The sequence below is a fragment of the Coregonus clupeaformis genome, chromosome 9 (assembly GCF_020615455.1).
Source record: "Coregonus clupeaformis isolate EN_2021a chromosome 9, ASM2061545v1, whole genome shotgun sequence".
Classification (NCBI taxonomy): domain Eukaryota; kingdom Metazoa; phylum Chordata; class Actinopteri; order Salmoniformes; family Salmonidae; genus Coregonus; species Coregonus clupeaformis.
In genome coordinates, this window is record NC_059200.1 from 8628669 (window position 1) to 8642591 (window position 13923).

Consider the following 13923-nt stretch of genomic DNA (forward strand, 5'->3'; position numbering starts at 1 on the left):
ATCATTACTTTAAGACATGAAGGACAGTCAATACGGAAAATTTCAAGAACTTTGAAAGTTTCTTTGAGTGCATTTGCAAAAACCATCAAGCGCTATGATGAAACTGGCTCTCATGAGGACCGCCACAGGAATGGAAGACCCAGAGTTACCTCTACTGCAGAGGATAAGTTCATTAGAGTTACAAGCCTCAGAAATTGCAGCCCAAATAAATGCTTCACAGAGTTCAAGTCACAGACACATCTCAACATCAACTGTTCAGAGAGGACTGTGTGAATCAGGCCTTCATGGTCGAATTGCTGCAAAGAAACCACTACTAAAGGACACCAATAAGAAGAAGAGACTTGCTTGGGCCAAGAAATACGAGCAATGGACATTAGACTGTTGGAAATGTGTCCTTTGGTCTGGAGTCCAAATTGGAGATTTTTGGTTTCAACCGCCGTGTCTTCATGAGACGCGGTGTGGGTGAACGGATGATCTCCGCATGTGTATTTCCCACCGTAAAGCATGGAAGGGGGAGGTGTTATGGTGTGGGGGTGCTTTGCTGGTGACACTGTCTGTGATTTATTTAGAATTCAAGGCACACTTAACCAGCATGGCTACCACAGCATTCTGCAGCAATACGCCATCCCATCTGGTTTGGGCTTAGTGGGACTATCATTTGTTTTTCAACAGGACAATGACCCAACACACCTCCAGGCTGTGTAAGGGCTATTTTACCAAGAAGGAGAGTGATGGAGTGCTGCATCAGATGACCTGGCCTCCACAATCCCCTGACCTCAACCCAATTGAGATGGTTTGGGATGAGTCGGACGGCAGAGTGAAGGAAAAGCAGCCAACAAGTACTCAGCATATGTGGGAACTCCTTCAAGACTGTTGGAAAAGCATTCCAGGGGAAGCTGGTTGAGAGAATGCCAAGACTGTGCAAAGCTGTCATCAAGGCAAAGGATGGCTATTTGAAGAATCTCAAATATAAAATATAATTTCATTTGTTTAACACTTTTTTGGTTACTACATGATTCCATATGTGTTATTTCATAGTTTTGATGTCTTCACTATTATTCTACAATTTAGAAAATAGTAAAAAAATAAAGAAAAACCCTTGAATGAGTAGGTGTTCTAAAGCTTTTGACCAGTAGTGTATATATATATATGTATAACAAAAACATCAAATAAACACACTAACATGTGTGCACGCACACACACACACACACACACACGAATGAGGTTAATGAAGATTAATGTGGGGGCATGGTGCTATTGTCATCCAGCGTCTCTAATTGTAGCACTATTCTTCAAGGACAGAGCAGAGGAACAGGGAGGGATAGAAGGAGAATGTAGAAATGTACACAATAGAGAGGAAAGTACAGGAGACATACTGTAGAAGTTGTAAAAAGTTCAAAGGCTCTTTTGCATGTCAGGAAAAGACGCAATGGATCTAAATTAGGATAACTATACAGAAAGGAAGAAATAGAAAGGAACAAACAATGGAGTCAATCAGTTTAGACTGAGGGATAGATAAATAAAGATTGTTGGCTGGAGAGACACAAGGTTGGGGAGGGAGTGGTGAAGGTGGAGAGAGAGGTCAAAAGGTCAAAAGTTAGGAGAAGATGTAGGAAGAGAGCAATGGAGCTCGAGAGAGAAAGGGATGGAGGAAAGAGAGGAGAGAGAGAAGAGGGAGAGAGGAGAGAGAGAAAATCAGAGAGGGAGAAATTATGGAGAGAATTGGAGGTGGAGGAGTCATCATCATCATCATCATGCCTCCAGCACATCATCATCATCATCATCATCATGCCTCCAAAACATACAGAAGGACAAATACACGCACACGCTCAAAACAAAAACAACAACAACCGCATATTGCTTCATCCTTGCTTTTGTTTTGCATGCATTGTAAATAGCAGCCACATGGACACATTATTCACAAACTCACACAAAAACCCTTACAGATGGGACTTCATTACCTAGACAAATAATAACTGTACCCTTTATCCCTCTCCTCCCAGTCCCCCCAGCCCTTTCCCGTCCCCCAACCCCAACCCCTCTCTGTCCCGTGTTGTCCTACCTGGGATGATGGAGACGGTGTCTCTCTCCCAGGACACCACGCTGACGTACTCCTGCACGGCGGTAGGAATGAGGCACTTGAACACGGCCACGTTGCCACGCATGGAGCGCTGGTCTGCAACACGTACTGTGTAGGGCTCCCTGAATACTATTATACAGAGAGAGACAACGTGTTAGGGAGGTATTTTATTCAGATTAATAAAACATTTAAATATTTCAGCGAATTTGGTGTGACAATCTAAAAGTCCTATTTTGGTTTAGGAAAAAGTGAATACATAAGATGTATTCTGGCAGTCAATACTGTAAGAATCATTAATTGGATTTCAAAATAATCAACTAATAACATAGATGTATCTACAATAACAAATGTGCAAACATATTGGGAACAATTCAGATTAGTTATTTGGCTATTGTTTGAAGACATCAATAACACTAATCCTACATCTGTTTTCAATTTCATTTCTGAGCAGGATAAACAGAAACATTATTGGCTAGCTTTCGCCATGACATCAACATCAGACACTAATCTATTGTTGTGTATACAACTCAATATAAAAAATATGACAGAATAAGTGATGCCTGTTAAAGCACTGCGCTAGAGATAACAACCCAGCTTAATAAACCCATTGGGATGTGTAATGGTGGTGGTGCACTGTTCATGCATGTTCATGCAATATTTTACACTCTCCTGAATGAGCACGAACTAATTAGTGAAATCAGGAGAAGCTAGGACATATCTGAAGGTTGCTAAGAAACTGCTTTGGAAGCCCCCTCCCTGGTAACAGCAGTGTAGTGTAGCAAACAGGCAGCGTTACAGTAACGTTAGGATCCTACTGCAGTATAACAACACATCAATATACATTACTACATCCACTTTACATAGAGAAACAGAGACATACATAGACATATACATAGATGTCTAAATAATAATAAAGATATAGGAACAGTTAATAGATTTATAAAATATGATCTGATGGAAATTGTATCATCTACATTTAAATAATTGCCCGCTGTAGCTATGCAGTAAAGAGATCATTCACCGAAACGACAAATGTACATAATATTATGGATATCTAGAAAGTAGGCTAGGGTTTGTTTATTTACTGTACTGTAGCTACAGCATAAGCATCTGTGAGTGAGAGTGATACATAGCAAATACTCTAACTTTATACCAAGTTGTAGTAACCCCATTACGCTACCCCTTGACACCACAGCACCCTGACCCGAAACCCCTGACTGTAACTTCTGAACCACATCCCTCCTGACTGTAACCTCTCCATAACCATAACTCCTTGACCAAACATAACTCCCTGACCATACATAACTCCCTGGATATGGGATGTGGCTGCTATGGTTTTGTAAATGCTAATCCCTTGTCTCCTGGGGGCGGGCTTTTGGGTCATGAGGGAATGACGGCAGCAGCAGCAGCGAGGAGCGAACAGAGCAGACGGGAGCGACCGACTGGCTGGCGTGCGGCTCAGATCACAGTCTCTCTCTCTCTTCTCTCTCTCTCTCCCCCTCTCCCTCTCCCTCTATCTCTCTCTCCATAATCTTCCACTGGCTTGGCTAGCTAGTATTATTATTAGTATTAGTAGGAGTATGTATTAGTGCAGGTCGGTGTTGGGAGGCAGAATATGAAAACAGATGTTGACAGCAGGAGGGACGGGGGAGGGACTGTCTGCCCTGATGTGAATGATGGACAGGGAGTGAGAGAGGGAGTGAGAGAGGGAGTGAGAGAGGGAGGAAGGAAGGCGGAACAAGAGAGGTTGTGGAGAACCTACAGTCCAGGAGAACTGTAAAAGTGACCACTTGACCAACTGATTCAACTGACCATCTCACCTCCACTTAGTTTATCCAGTATATGATATGAAATCGATCAAATGGATGGACAGGCCCAGAGCCAGCTACAATATATCCCACATTAGCAGCAGTTATAACCTGTGCTGTTTTATAGCACTGGCATGAAGTCTAATCAATGGAGTGCACCAATTAGATTTCATAATGAGAGATAATGAATGAAGTGTTCTGCTGCGGTTATATTTAGCATGGTACCAGAGGACAATGTGAGAGGAGGAAGAAGAGAGGAGGAGGAGAAGGAATGGAGAGAGAGATAGAGACGGACACGGATAGAAATAGAGAGAATAAGATGGAGGAAGAACATCACACTGTCAGCTGATGCTTTAGCAATAGCATAGCAACCAGCAGCAGTAGCAGCAACATCTGCATAGATACTGTCATTAGTCATTAGTTTTTGGTGCTTCTATGACTCATACTACATACGTACATACCTATGTGTGTGGGCCAGACAGTTCAAACCAGTTGAAGCATAAGGGATTAGATTAAGGTTGTGGAGTATAACTAGGGTTACAGGCTGGTGGCCTCAATTCATCATGGTGACGGGGTTAAAGGGTTGTGTAGTGTGTAACAAAGTCCAGTGAACCTGTGTTTGGGGGGAGGCTGTGTCCTGGCCTGTATTGCCTGTGTTACAGATGTTGTCCCAGCAGAGTAGACTGTGTTCTAGGTCAGTCTGGATTTACATTTTACATTTTAGTCATTTAGCAGACGCTCTTATCCAGAGCGACTTACAGTTAGTGAGTGCATACATTTTCATACTGGCCCCCCGTGGGAAACAAACCAACAACCCTGGCATTGCAAGCGCCATGCTCTACCAACTGAGCTACAGGGGACTTGGGGGGCGATTTGGGACCAGGGTTTGTACAGGTGCCTCTCTGACTGGCTTGTGCTGTGGCCAGCAGGCTTTTGGCAGCAGTCAATCACTCCCTGCCTTTTGCTTGTTTACATTTTCTCTCTCCATCATTCCCCTCCCTTGTTCTGCCCTCTAACCTCTATCGCTCCCCTCTTAGTTCCTTCTGTCCCTCTGCATCTACACCCTCTACTATCCCACCTCTCTACCTCCTCTCCCCCTCCCTTCTTCACCTGTCCCTTCCCTCTGTCCTCTCTTCTCCTAGTCCCCCTTTCACCCTCCCCTCTCTCTGTTCTCCAACCGCCCCCCTTCTCCCCTCTCCTCACCAGCTTTGACTCTGATGTTGGGGCTTCGGATCTTGCCAGCCTGGTTCTCTGCGGTGCAGAAGTAGTCGTTGTCGTGGATGTAGGAGTTGAAGGCGGAGGGCGAGAAGGGGTAGAGCTGGAGGGTGCCGTTGGCATGGACGTGGCGGATGTGGGGCACGTCGTAGATGTCATCGCCGGTGGCCAGGTACCAGCGCAGGATGGCGGTGGGGGTGCCGCCCGCCGGGCAGGGCAGAGACACCCCCACCGAGCTGGAGTAGGTCAGCCTCTGCAGGGATGCGTTCACAAAGTACAGCCTGGTAGAGCCCACATCCTCACTGTGTACTGCATGGGGAGAGAGATAGGACAGTTAGTTATAGGTAGGGTAGAGACAAGTCAGTGACATGTAGAACTATATAAACTAAGTGTCACTGTTGCGAAACAACAGTTGACGAATTGCTTGAAAACACTGTTGAGCTCCATATTCAAAATACATATCTGGAACTCTGCCCACGTGTTATTCCCCAAAAAATTATATAAAAGTAAAAAGGGAGATTGAAAAGTAATGACCACATAAACAGAACATGAATGCCCTTCAAATGTGTAGCAAAATAATCATAACAAATGTATGTCAAATGTCCAGCTGCAAACATCAGTCATGTGGCGCAGAAAGCCAGGGATTTGAGCTAAAGCCTCTGGTGGGTTACGTGGATGGGGGAGGAGGCCTCTACCTCTACACACACAGAGACACACAGACACACAGACACACAGACACACACCAAGAGAAAAAACACAGTTATGTGATTGGAATTTGTATGCCAGACACAGAGTTAAATCTGTTTAATCTCCTTTCATATTTATCACACAGACACACACACACAGTATACACACACACACACTCACATACTCACACACACACACACACCAGGAGTGTTCCTCCTGGGTGCTCAGATTAGGGGCACACAACCCCAGCAGAGAGCGAAAGGGAGGGTACCCACAATTCAGAGTCAAGGAGGGGAAGATTAGAAGAGAGAGAAAGGACTATGCACTAGATGGACAGATGTGGACGTACAAATCCATCTCACCATCCCCCAAAATATGTAATGCATACATCCTTTATACCACATTACTTAACAATACTAGACAATACACACAAATCCCCAAAATCTAAAGAAAGGAATTAAGAAATATCAGAATGAGCAATGTCAGAGTTTGGAATGTAAATATATATATGTATATGATGGAGTGTATAGACAGTATGGACAGTATATGAATAGGAAAGGTGTGTACAGCAGTAGTTATATAGGATGAGCATTGACTAGAATGCAGTATATAAAATGTGCTTAACAAGTCACATAATAAGTTGCATGGACTCCTTCTGTTACTACCTCATCTCTGTACCCCACACATACAATTATCTGTAAGGTCCCTCAGTCAAGCAGTGAATTTCAAACACAGATTCAACCACAAAGACCAAGGAGGTTTTCCAATACCTAGCAAAGAAGGGCACCTATTGGTAGATGGGTAAAAAAATATAAATAAAAAGCAGACATTGAATATCCCTTTGAGCATGGTGAAGTTATTAATTATTATTTGGGTGGTGTATCAATACACCAAGTCACTACAAAGATACATGCGTCCTTCCTAACTCAGATGCCAGAGAGGATGGAAACCACTCAGGGATTTCACCATGAGGCCAATAGCGTCTTTAAAACAGTTACAGAGTTTAATGGCTTGTGTAGTTACACAATACTAACCTAAATGGCAGAGTTAAAAGAAGGAAGAATGTACAGAATACAAATATTCCAAAGCATGCATCCTATTTGCAATAAGGCACTAAAGTAAAACAGCAAAACATGTCCTGAATACAAAGCGTTATGTTTGGGGCAAATTCAACACAACACATCATTGAGTACCACTCTTCATATTTTCAAGCATGGCGGTGGCTGCATCATGTTATGGGTATGCTTGTCATTGGCAAGGACTGGGGAGTTTTTTATGATAAAAATAAACAGAATAGAGCACAGGCAAAATCCTAGAGGAAAACCTGGTTCAGTCTGACACTGGGAGACAAATTCACCTTTCAGCAGGACAATAACCTAAAACACAAGGACAAATATACACTGGAGTTGCTTACCAAGACGACATTGAACGTTCCTGAGTGGCCTAGTTACAGTTTTGACTTAAATCGGCTTAAAAATCTATGGCAAGACTTGAAAATGGTTGTCTAGCAATGATCAACAACCAACTTGACAGAGCTTGAAGAATATTTTTATATGTGCAAATATTGTACAATCCTGGTGTGCAAAGCTCTTAGAGACTTACCCAGAAAGACTCACAGCTGTAATCGCTGCCAAAGGTGATTCTAACATGTATTGACTCAGGGGTGCAAATACTTATGTAAATTAGATATTTCTGTATTTCATTTTGAATACATTTGCTAACATTTCTAAACACTTTTTCATTTTGTCATTATGGAGTATTGTGTGTAGATGTGTGAGAAAAAACATTGATTTAATCAATTTTGAATTCAGGCTGTAACACAACAAAATGTGGAATAAGTCAAGGGATGTGAATACTTTCTGAAGGCACTGAACATAGGGCAGCAATCTCTAAGATGCAGGGTAGAGTACCGGGTGGTAGCCGGCTAGTAACAGTGACTAAGTTCAGGCCAGGGTACTGGGCGGAGGCCGGCTAGTGGTGACTGTTTAACAGTCTGATGGCCTGGAGATAGAAGCTGTTTTTCAGTCTCTCGGTCCCAGCTTTGATGCACCTCTACTGTCTCCGCCTTCTAGATGGTAGCAGGGTGAACAGGCCGTGGCTCGGGTGGCTGAGGTCCTTGATGATCTTCTTGGCCTTCCTGTGACACTGTGTGCTGTAGATGTCCTGGAGGGTGGCAATGTGCCCCTGGTGATGCGTTGGGCTGACAACACCACCCTCTGGAGAGCCCTGCAGTTTCGGAAGGTGCAATTGTCGTACCAGGTGGTGATACAGACAGGATACTCTCAATGGTGCATCTGTAGAAGTTAGTGGCCAGGACTAATTTCTTCAGCCTCCTGAGGTTGAAGAGGCGCTGTTGCGCCTTCTTCACCGCACTGTCTGTGTGGATGGACCATTTCAGGTTGTCAGTGATGTGCATACCGAGGAACTTGAAGCTTTTCTCCCTCTCCACTGCGGCCCCGTCGATGTGGATGGGGGCATGCTCTCTCTGCTGTCTCCTGAAGTTCACAATCAGCTCCTTCGATTTGTTGACGTTGAGGGAGAGGTTATTATCCTGGCATCACTCTGCCGGGGCCCTCACCTCCTCCCTGTAGGCTGTTTCGTCGTTGTTGGCAATCAGGCCTACCACTGTTGTGTCGTCTGCAAACTTGATAATTGAGTTGGAGACGTGCTTGGCCACGCAGTAATGGGTGAACAGGGAGCACAGGAGGGGGCTGAGCACGCACCTAAGTGGAGGATCAGCGTAGCGGAGGTGCTGTTTCCTACCATCACCACCTGGGTTCGACCCGTCAGGAAATCCAGGACCCAGTTGCACAGGGTGATGTTCAGACCCAGTGCCTCAAGCTTAATGATGAGCTTGGAGGGCACTATGGTTTTGAAGGCTGAGATGTAGTTGATGAACAGCATTCTTACATAGGTATTCCTCTTGTCCAGATGGGATAGGGCTGTAATGATTGCGTCATCTGTGGATCTGTTGGGGTGGTATGCAAATTGTAGTGGGTCTAGTGTGTCAGGTAAGGTGGAGGTGATATGATCCTTAACTAGCCTCTCAGTACTTCATGATGGCAGAATTGAGTGCTACTGGGTGATAGTCATTTAGTTCAGTTACCTTCGCTTTCTTGGGTACAGGAACAATGGTGGACATCTTGAAGCAAGTAGGGACAACAGACTGGGATATGGAGAGATTGAATTATGTCCGTAAACACTCCAGCCAGCTGGTCTGCCCATGCTCTGAGGACGCGGCTTGGGATGCCGTCTGTGCCGGCAGCCTTGCAAGGGTTCATTCACCTCTAGACTCTCTCTCTATTGTCCAGCCCCTCCAACACTACTGTACAAACCATCTGCACCAGGCTCTCTAGTACCCCTAGGGTAAACACTTAGATTGTAGGCTCATTTAATGTCAATTTGTGTACGCTAGTGTGTACGTTGTGCTGTTGACAGACAGATTGGTTACGTTTGTAGGTTCAGATTTCAGATGGTGGTTATAGCAACACATTAAACTATCAAGCTTTTTCTCACAGCTTCAGCACTATGGACAGAGTCTATACATTTACCCAAGAGTAAGATCAGAACCACGGACAGAGTCTATAGATTAAGATCAGCTCCTCTGGATAATGATGCTTCCATAGGCTATATAATCCCACCTAAGGGCAATTCCATAATGCCACGAGTCATGACCCCTTGAAAGAACAGTAGCACTCACTCCTGGCTCCATGGTCAGGGCTCAACATAACATAACATTGATGTTAGATGTGAAGTGAGGGCAGCATGCTACAGATGGTAAATATGAACTCTAGCCGTCCATCCGATGGTGGGCTGCAGAATCCAGGTCAGACATGCTCCCCCACCCCACCACACCACACGCGCCATCCCCCCCTCCCCTCCCTCCCCTCTGCAGATTACTGATAATGGCCCCCGAGCATAAAGCCCATATTAAAGACGGCAATATCTATAATCTCCCAATGGGGAGACAGGACTAAAGTGGAGGGGTGGAGGGGTGGAGGGGGAAAGGCAGGCTGGGGGTCACCCTGAGAGCTTAGGGGAGCTTGGGGGCCTGGGGGCTGGAGGGGTGAGGGTGGTTGAAAGGGGGGTACTGGGCAGGATCGAGTGGGGAGTGGGTGAGAGGGGGGGATCAGAGTGCCCACTCAAAGCCTGTCAGAAACAGACACACCACACACACACGCCAAACACACACACATGCCACAAGAGGAACTTAGGACACGCTCACACTTGGTGGAGACAGAGGGGTTGCCATGGTGGCACTGGCATGTGACAAAAAAAGATATACACAACATACTATGTGTGAATACAGTATGTTGGTGTATATTTTGAGGGGGTGAACTGGGGGCAAGCGACTTCCATCCAAGTCAATGGAAGGAGAAACCAACCGGACCATTAATTAACAGCTAGGTCACCCGTGATACAAGTCAGTATTCGACGTCCACTCATGTCTGAGGACGCCACGAGATAATGTGGAAACCGGCCACTAGGGTCAACAGTGAGCGCTGTTACCTTCAAGTAGGTTTAGATTTTGCTAGGGTGTTGTGGAAAGGGATGGCAAATGGGCGTAAGCATTTGCCTCTGATTCCAAAGGTTGCAAGTTCAAATCTAGCAATAGACAGTTGTTTTTGAGATTTCTGTTTTAAGCCTATCCCAAACCTTAACCAATTAGAGTTAATGCCTAACTTTAAGATTTCAGAGTTAATGCCTAATCTTTTTTTTTTGTATTTTACCCCGTTTTTCTTGTCTCATCGCTACAACTCCCCAACGGGCTCGGGAGAGGCGAAGGTCGAGTCATGCGTCCTCCGAAACATAACCCGCCAAACCTCACTCCTTAACACCCGCCCGCCAGCTGCACCAACATGTCGGAGAGAACACTGTTCAACTTACGACCAAAGTCAGCCTGTAGGGCCCGGCCCGCCACAAGGAGTCGCTAGAGCACGATGAGCCAAGTAAAGCCCCCCTGACCAAACCCTCCTGACACTGGGCCAATTGTGCGCCGCCCTATGGGACTCCCGGTCAAGGCCGGTTGTGACACAACCTGGGATCGAACCCGGGTCTGTAGTGACGCCTCAAGCACTGCGATGCAGTGCCTTAGACCGCTGCGCCACTCGGGAGGCCCATTCATGCCTAGACTTAACCTTAAACACTTTGAAATTTGAAGTTTGTAACAACTTTTTTTTTTTTATGTTAGAAAAACATGGAAGAACGTCTAATACTGATGTGAGACTGTGAGAGCTAGTTGTTAATTAATGGCTCAAATGGCCTTCCAATCTCCATTTTGTCGAATCATGAACTGCTTCTCAGAAAAACAGTCAGTCTGAATGGAACAAATAATTCAGCCAAAACATTCTAGCAATCCATTTGACTGTGCATTGACTGTCAGCCATTACTGTACTATGTCATGTTAACACTGTAACGATCCCGGCAGTCTGAGTCGGGTCCTGTCTGGTGACTAGGGTTTCCTGTTCGTAGTCTCCAGTTTCCCGAGGGTTCGGGAACGCTCCGGGGAGCTCTCTTGTTTTCCGCACCTGCATCCCGTCAGCAATCTGCACACCTGGCCCTCATCATCACCCTTTTTAGGCTCTGGCCAAACATCCAGTTCCTGCCGGATCGTTAGCCATGAACAGTCACACGTCCGGAACCTTCACCCCACCTCTGCCTGATGGTCGGCGGCTGCCGAGCCATCACTGGACCCAGTACTGCACCCCCAACTACTCAACCACGCCGCCCGCTCTGTCCCTGGATTATTCTGCACCTTTTGTCGTATCTAATAAACCCTCACCTTCGTTCAACTCTCCTTGTCCTGGTCTGCTTTTGGGTTCTGGCTGAGGGAACTGTGACAGAACGATCCGGCCAAATATGAACCCAGCGGACCTGGACTCTGTTCGCCATGCCATTACCCAGCAGGAGAAGATGTTGGGCCATCATAGCATGGTACTACAGGAGATCGCGTTGTCAGTTCGAACCTTTCTACCGGCCTGACGGAGGTCCAGAACCAACGCCAGTGTCCGGTGGAGGACTCACTACCGGTTTCACCCATCTCGCCTGCCGCTTCTGAAGTTGTGTCCCTCCGTGAGCCCAAGGTTCCGACGCCGGATAAGTATGAGGGGAGCTGGGAAGATGCCGTTCCTTCCTTATGCAGTGTGGATTAGTGTTCGATCTACAGCCCTACTCTTATGCCACTGACAAGGCTAGGATAGCCTTTTTGATTGAGTTGCTGCGTGGTCGAGCGGCTGGAGTGGGCTTCAGCCGTTTGGGAACGACAGGATCCCTGCATGGCTTCATACCAGGGTTCACGGCCGAGATGAGGAAGCTCTTCGACCATTCCGTCCGAGGGAGGGACGCAGCTAGGCGTCTGTTTTCTCTTCACCAAGGAACTCGCAGCGTGGCCGACTTCGTGATCGAGTTCAAGACGTTGGCTGTGGAGAGTGGGTGGAACGAGGAGTCTTTGCAAGCGGCCTTTTACCAGGGCCTGTCGGAGCAGCTCAAGGATGAGTTGATCTCCTATCCGGAGCCTAGTGACCTGGACAGCTTGGTAGCCTTGTCTATTCGGGTGGATAATCGAGTCCGAGAGCGAAGGAGGGAGAAGCAATGGGGTCCGTCCAATCGATCAGCTTCTCAGTTCCCAGTCGGGTCGGGTGGTGGACCAGAACACGTCGATCATTCTCCACCACTAAGGATTAGTGGAGAGGACCTCTCTCCCGATTCTGAACCCATGCAAGTGGGGCGGCACGGGTTAACCAAGGAGGAGCGTCAACATAGACGTAAGACCAACTGCTGCCTCTACTGTGGTCGCTCGGGACATTACCTCTCCACTTGTTCCCGGCGGTCGTCAAACTGCCCGGCTCGCTAAAGTTGGGAGGACTTTTAGCGAGCCAGTTTCAACCTCTCAGTACCTCTGTCAGACCCGCTTCCCGGCTACCCTTGTGAACAGGAATCAGAGCTTAGCGCTTAACGCTTTTATCGATTCAGGTGCCGATGGAAGCTTTCTTGATGCCGAGTTGGTGGAACAGCTGGGGCTTTCCAAGGAGCAATTGCCGAAGCCATTGAAGCGACCACTCTGAACGGCAGTAGTCTGGCACGTATCACGATGAGGACTGAACCGGTTAAGATGCGGTTGTCGGGGAATCATTCTGAGATGATTTCATTTTTCATTCTGCCGTCTTCCCATGTTCCTCTGGTCCTTGGATACCCCTGGCTGAAGGAACACAATCCCACGTTCGATTGGGTGACGGGCAAGGTAACGAGTTGGAGCCTTGATTGTCATGCTAACTGTCTCAAGACTGCCTGCCCCCATTCGGTTCCCAGTCAGGTGATTGAGGCTAAACCCCCAGATTTGTCCCTGGTTCCCCGAGACATATCACGATTTGGGGAAGTTTTCAGTAAGCAGAAGGCTCTGTCACTTCCTCCCCACCGACCATATGATTGTGCCATCAACCTGGTTCCTGGAGCTGTCTACCCCAAGGGAAGGTTATACAGTATCTCCCGACCTGAACGTGAGGCGTTGGAGACCTACATCAAGGAGTCCCTAGCTGCTGGTCTCGTTCGTCCCTCGTCATCACCCCCTGGGGGCAGGATTCTTCTTTGTGGGAAAGAAGGATGGCTCTCTTCGACCGTGTATTGATTATCGGGGGTTGAATGACATCACGGTCAAGAACAAGTATCCCCTGCCCTTGATGAGTTCTGCCTTCGACTCCTTACAGGGTGCTACGGTGTTCACCAAGCTAGACCTACGCAATGCGTATCACCTGGTCCGGATCAGAGAGGGGGACGAGTGGTTGACGGGTTTCAATACACCGATGGGTCACTTCGAGTATCAGGTGATGCCGTTTGGACTGACCAATGCTCCAGCGGTATTCCAGAGTATGGTGAACGACGTCCTGAGAGATATGATCGGTCTCTTCGTGTTTGTTTACCTGGATGACATTCTGATCTTCTCGAAGGAACCTTCCGACCACGTCCAGCATGTCCGGCAGGTTCTGCAGCGATTATTGGAGAATCGCCTGTTCGTGAAGGCCGAGAAGTGCGAGTTTCACGCCCACACTACATCCTTTCTCGGGTACATCATCTCCAGGGGTGAGATTAGGATGGATCAGGAGAAGGTTAGAGCGGTTCTGGAATGGGTCCAGCCCG

The 13923-nt window shown here is 47.0% G+C and overlaps 1 protein-coding gene across 6 annotated transcripts in view; it reads right to left on the reverse strand.

Moving 5' to 3' along the window:
* LOC121573675 (Down syndrome cell adhesion molecule-like protein 1 homolog) overlaps positions 1–13923 on the reverse strand; it is a 114219-nt gene that overhangs the window by 92283 nt on the left and 8013 nt on the right. For all 6 annotated transcript variants that reach the window (XM_041885834.1, XM_041885832.1, XM_041885833.1 and 3 more), the window contains exons 2-3: positions 5092–5412; positions 2063–2209 (exon numbers count right to left, since the gene is read on the reverse strand). In XM_041885834.1, the coding sequence (XP_041741768.1) occupies positions 2063–2209; positions 5092–5412 (468 nt within the window). The remainder of the gene's footprint in view (positions 1–2062; positions 2210–5091; positions 5413–13923) is intronic.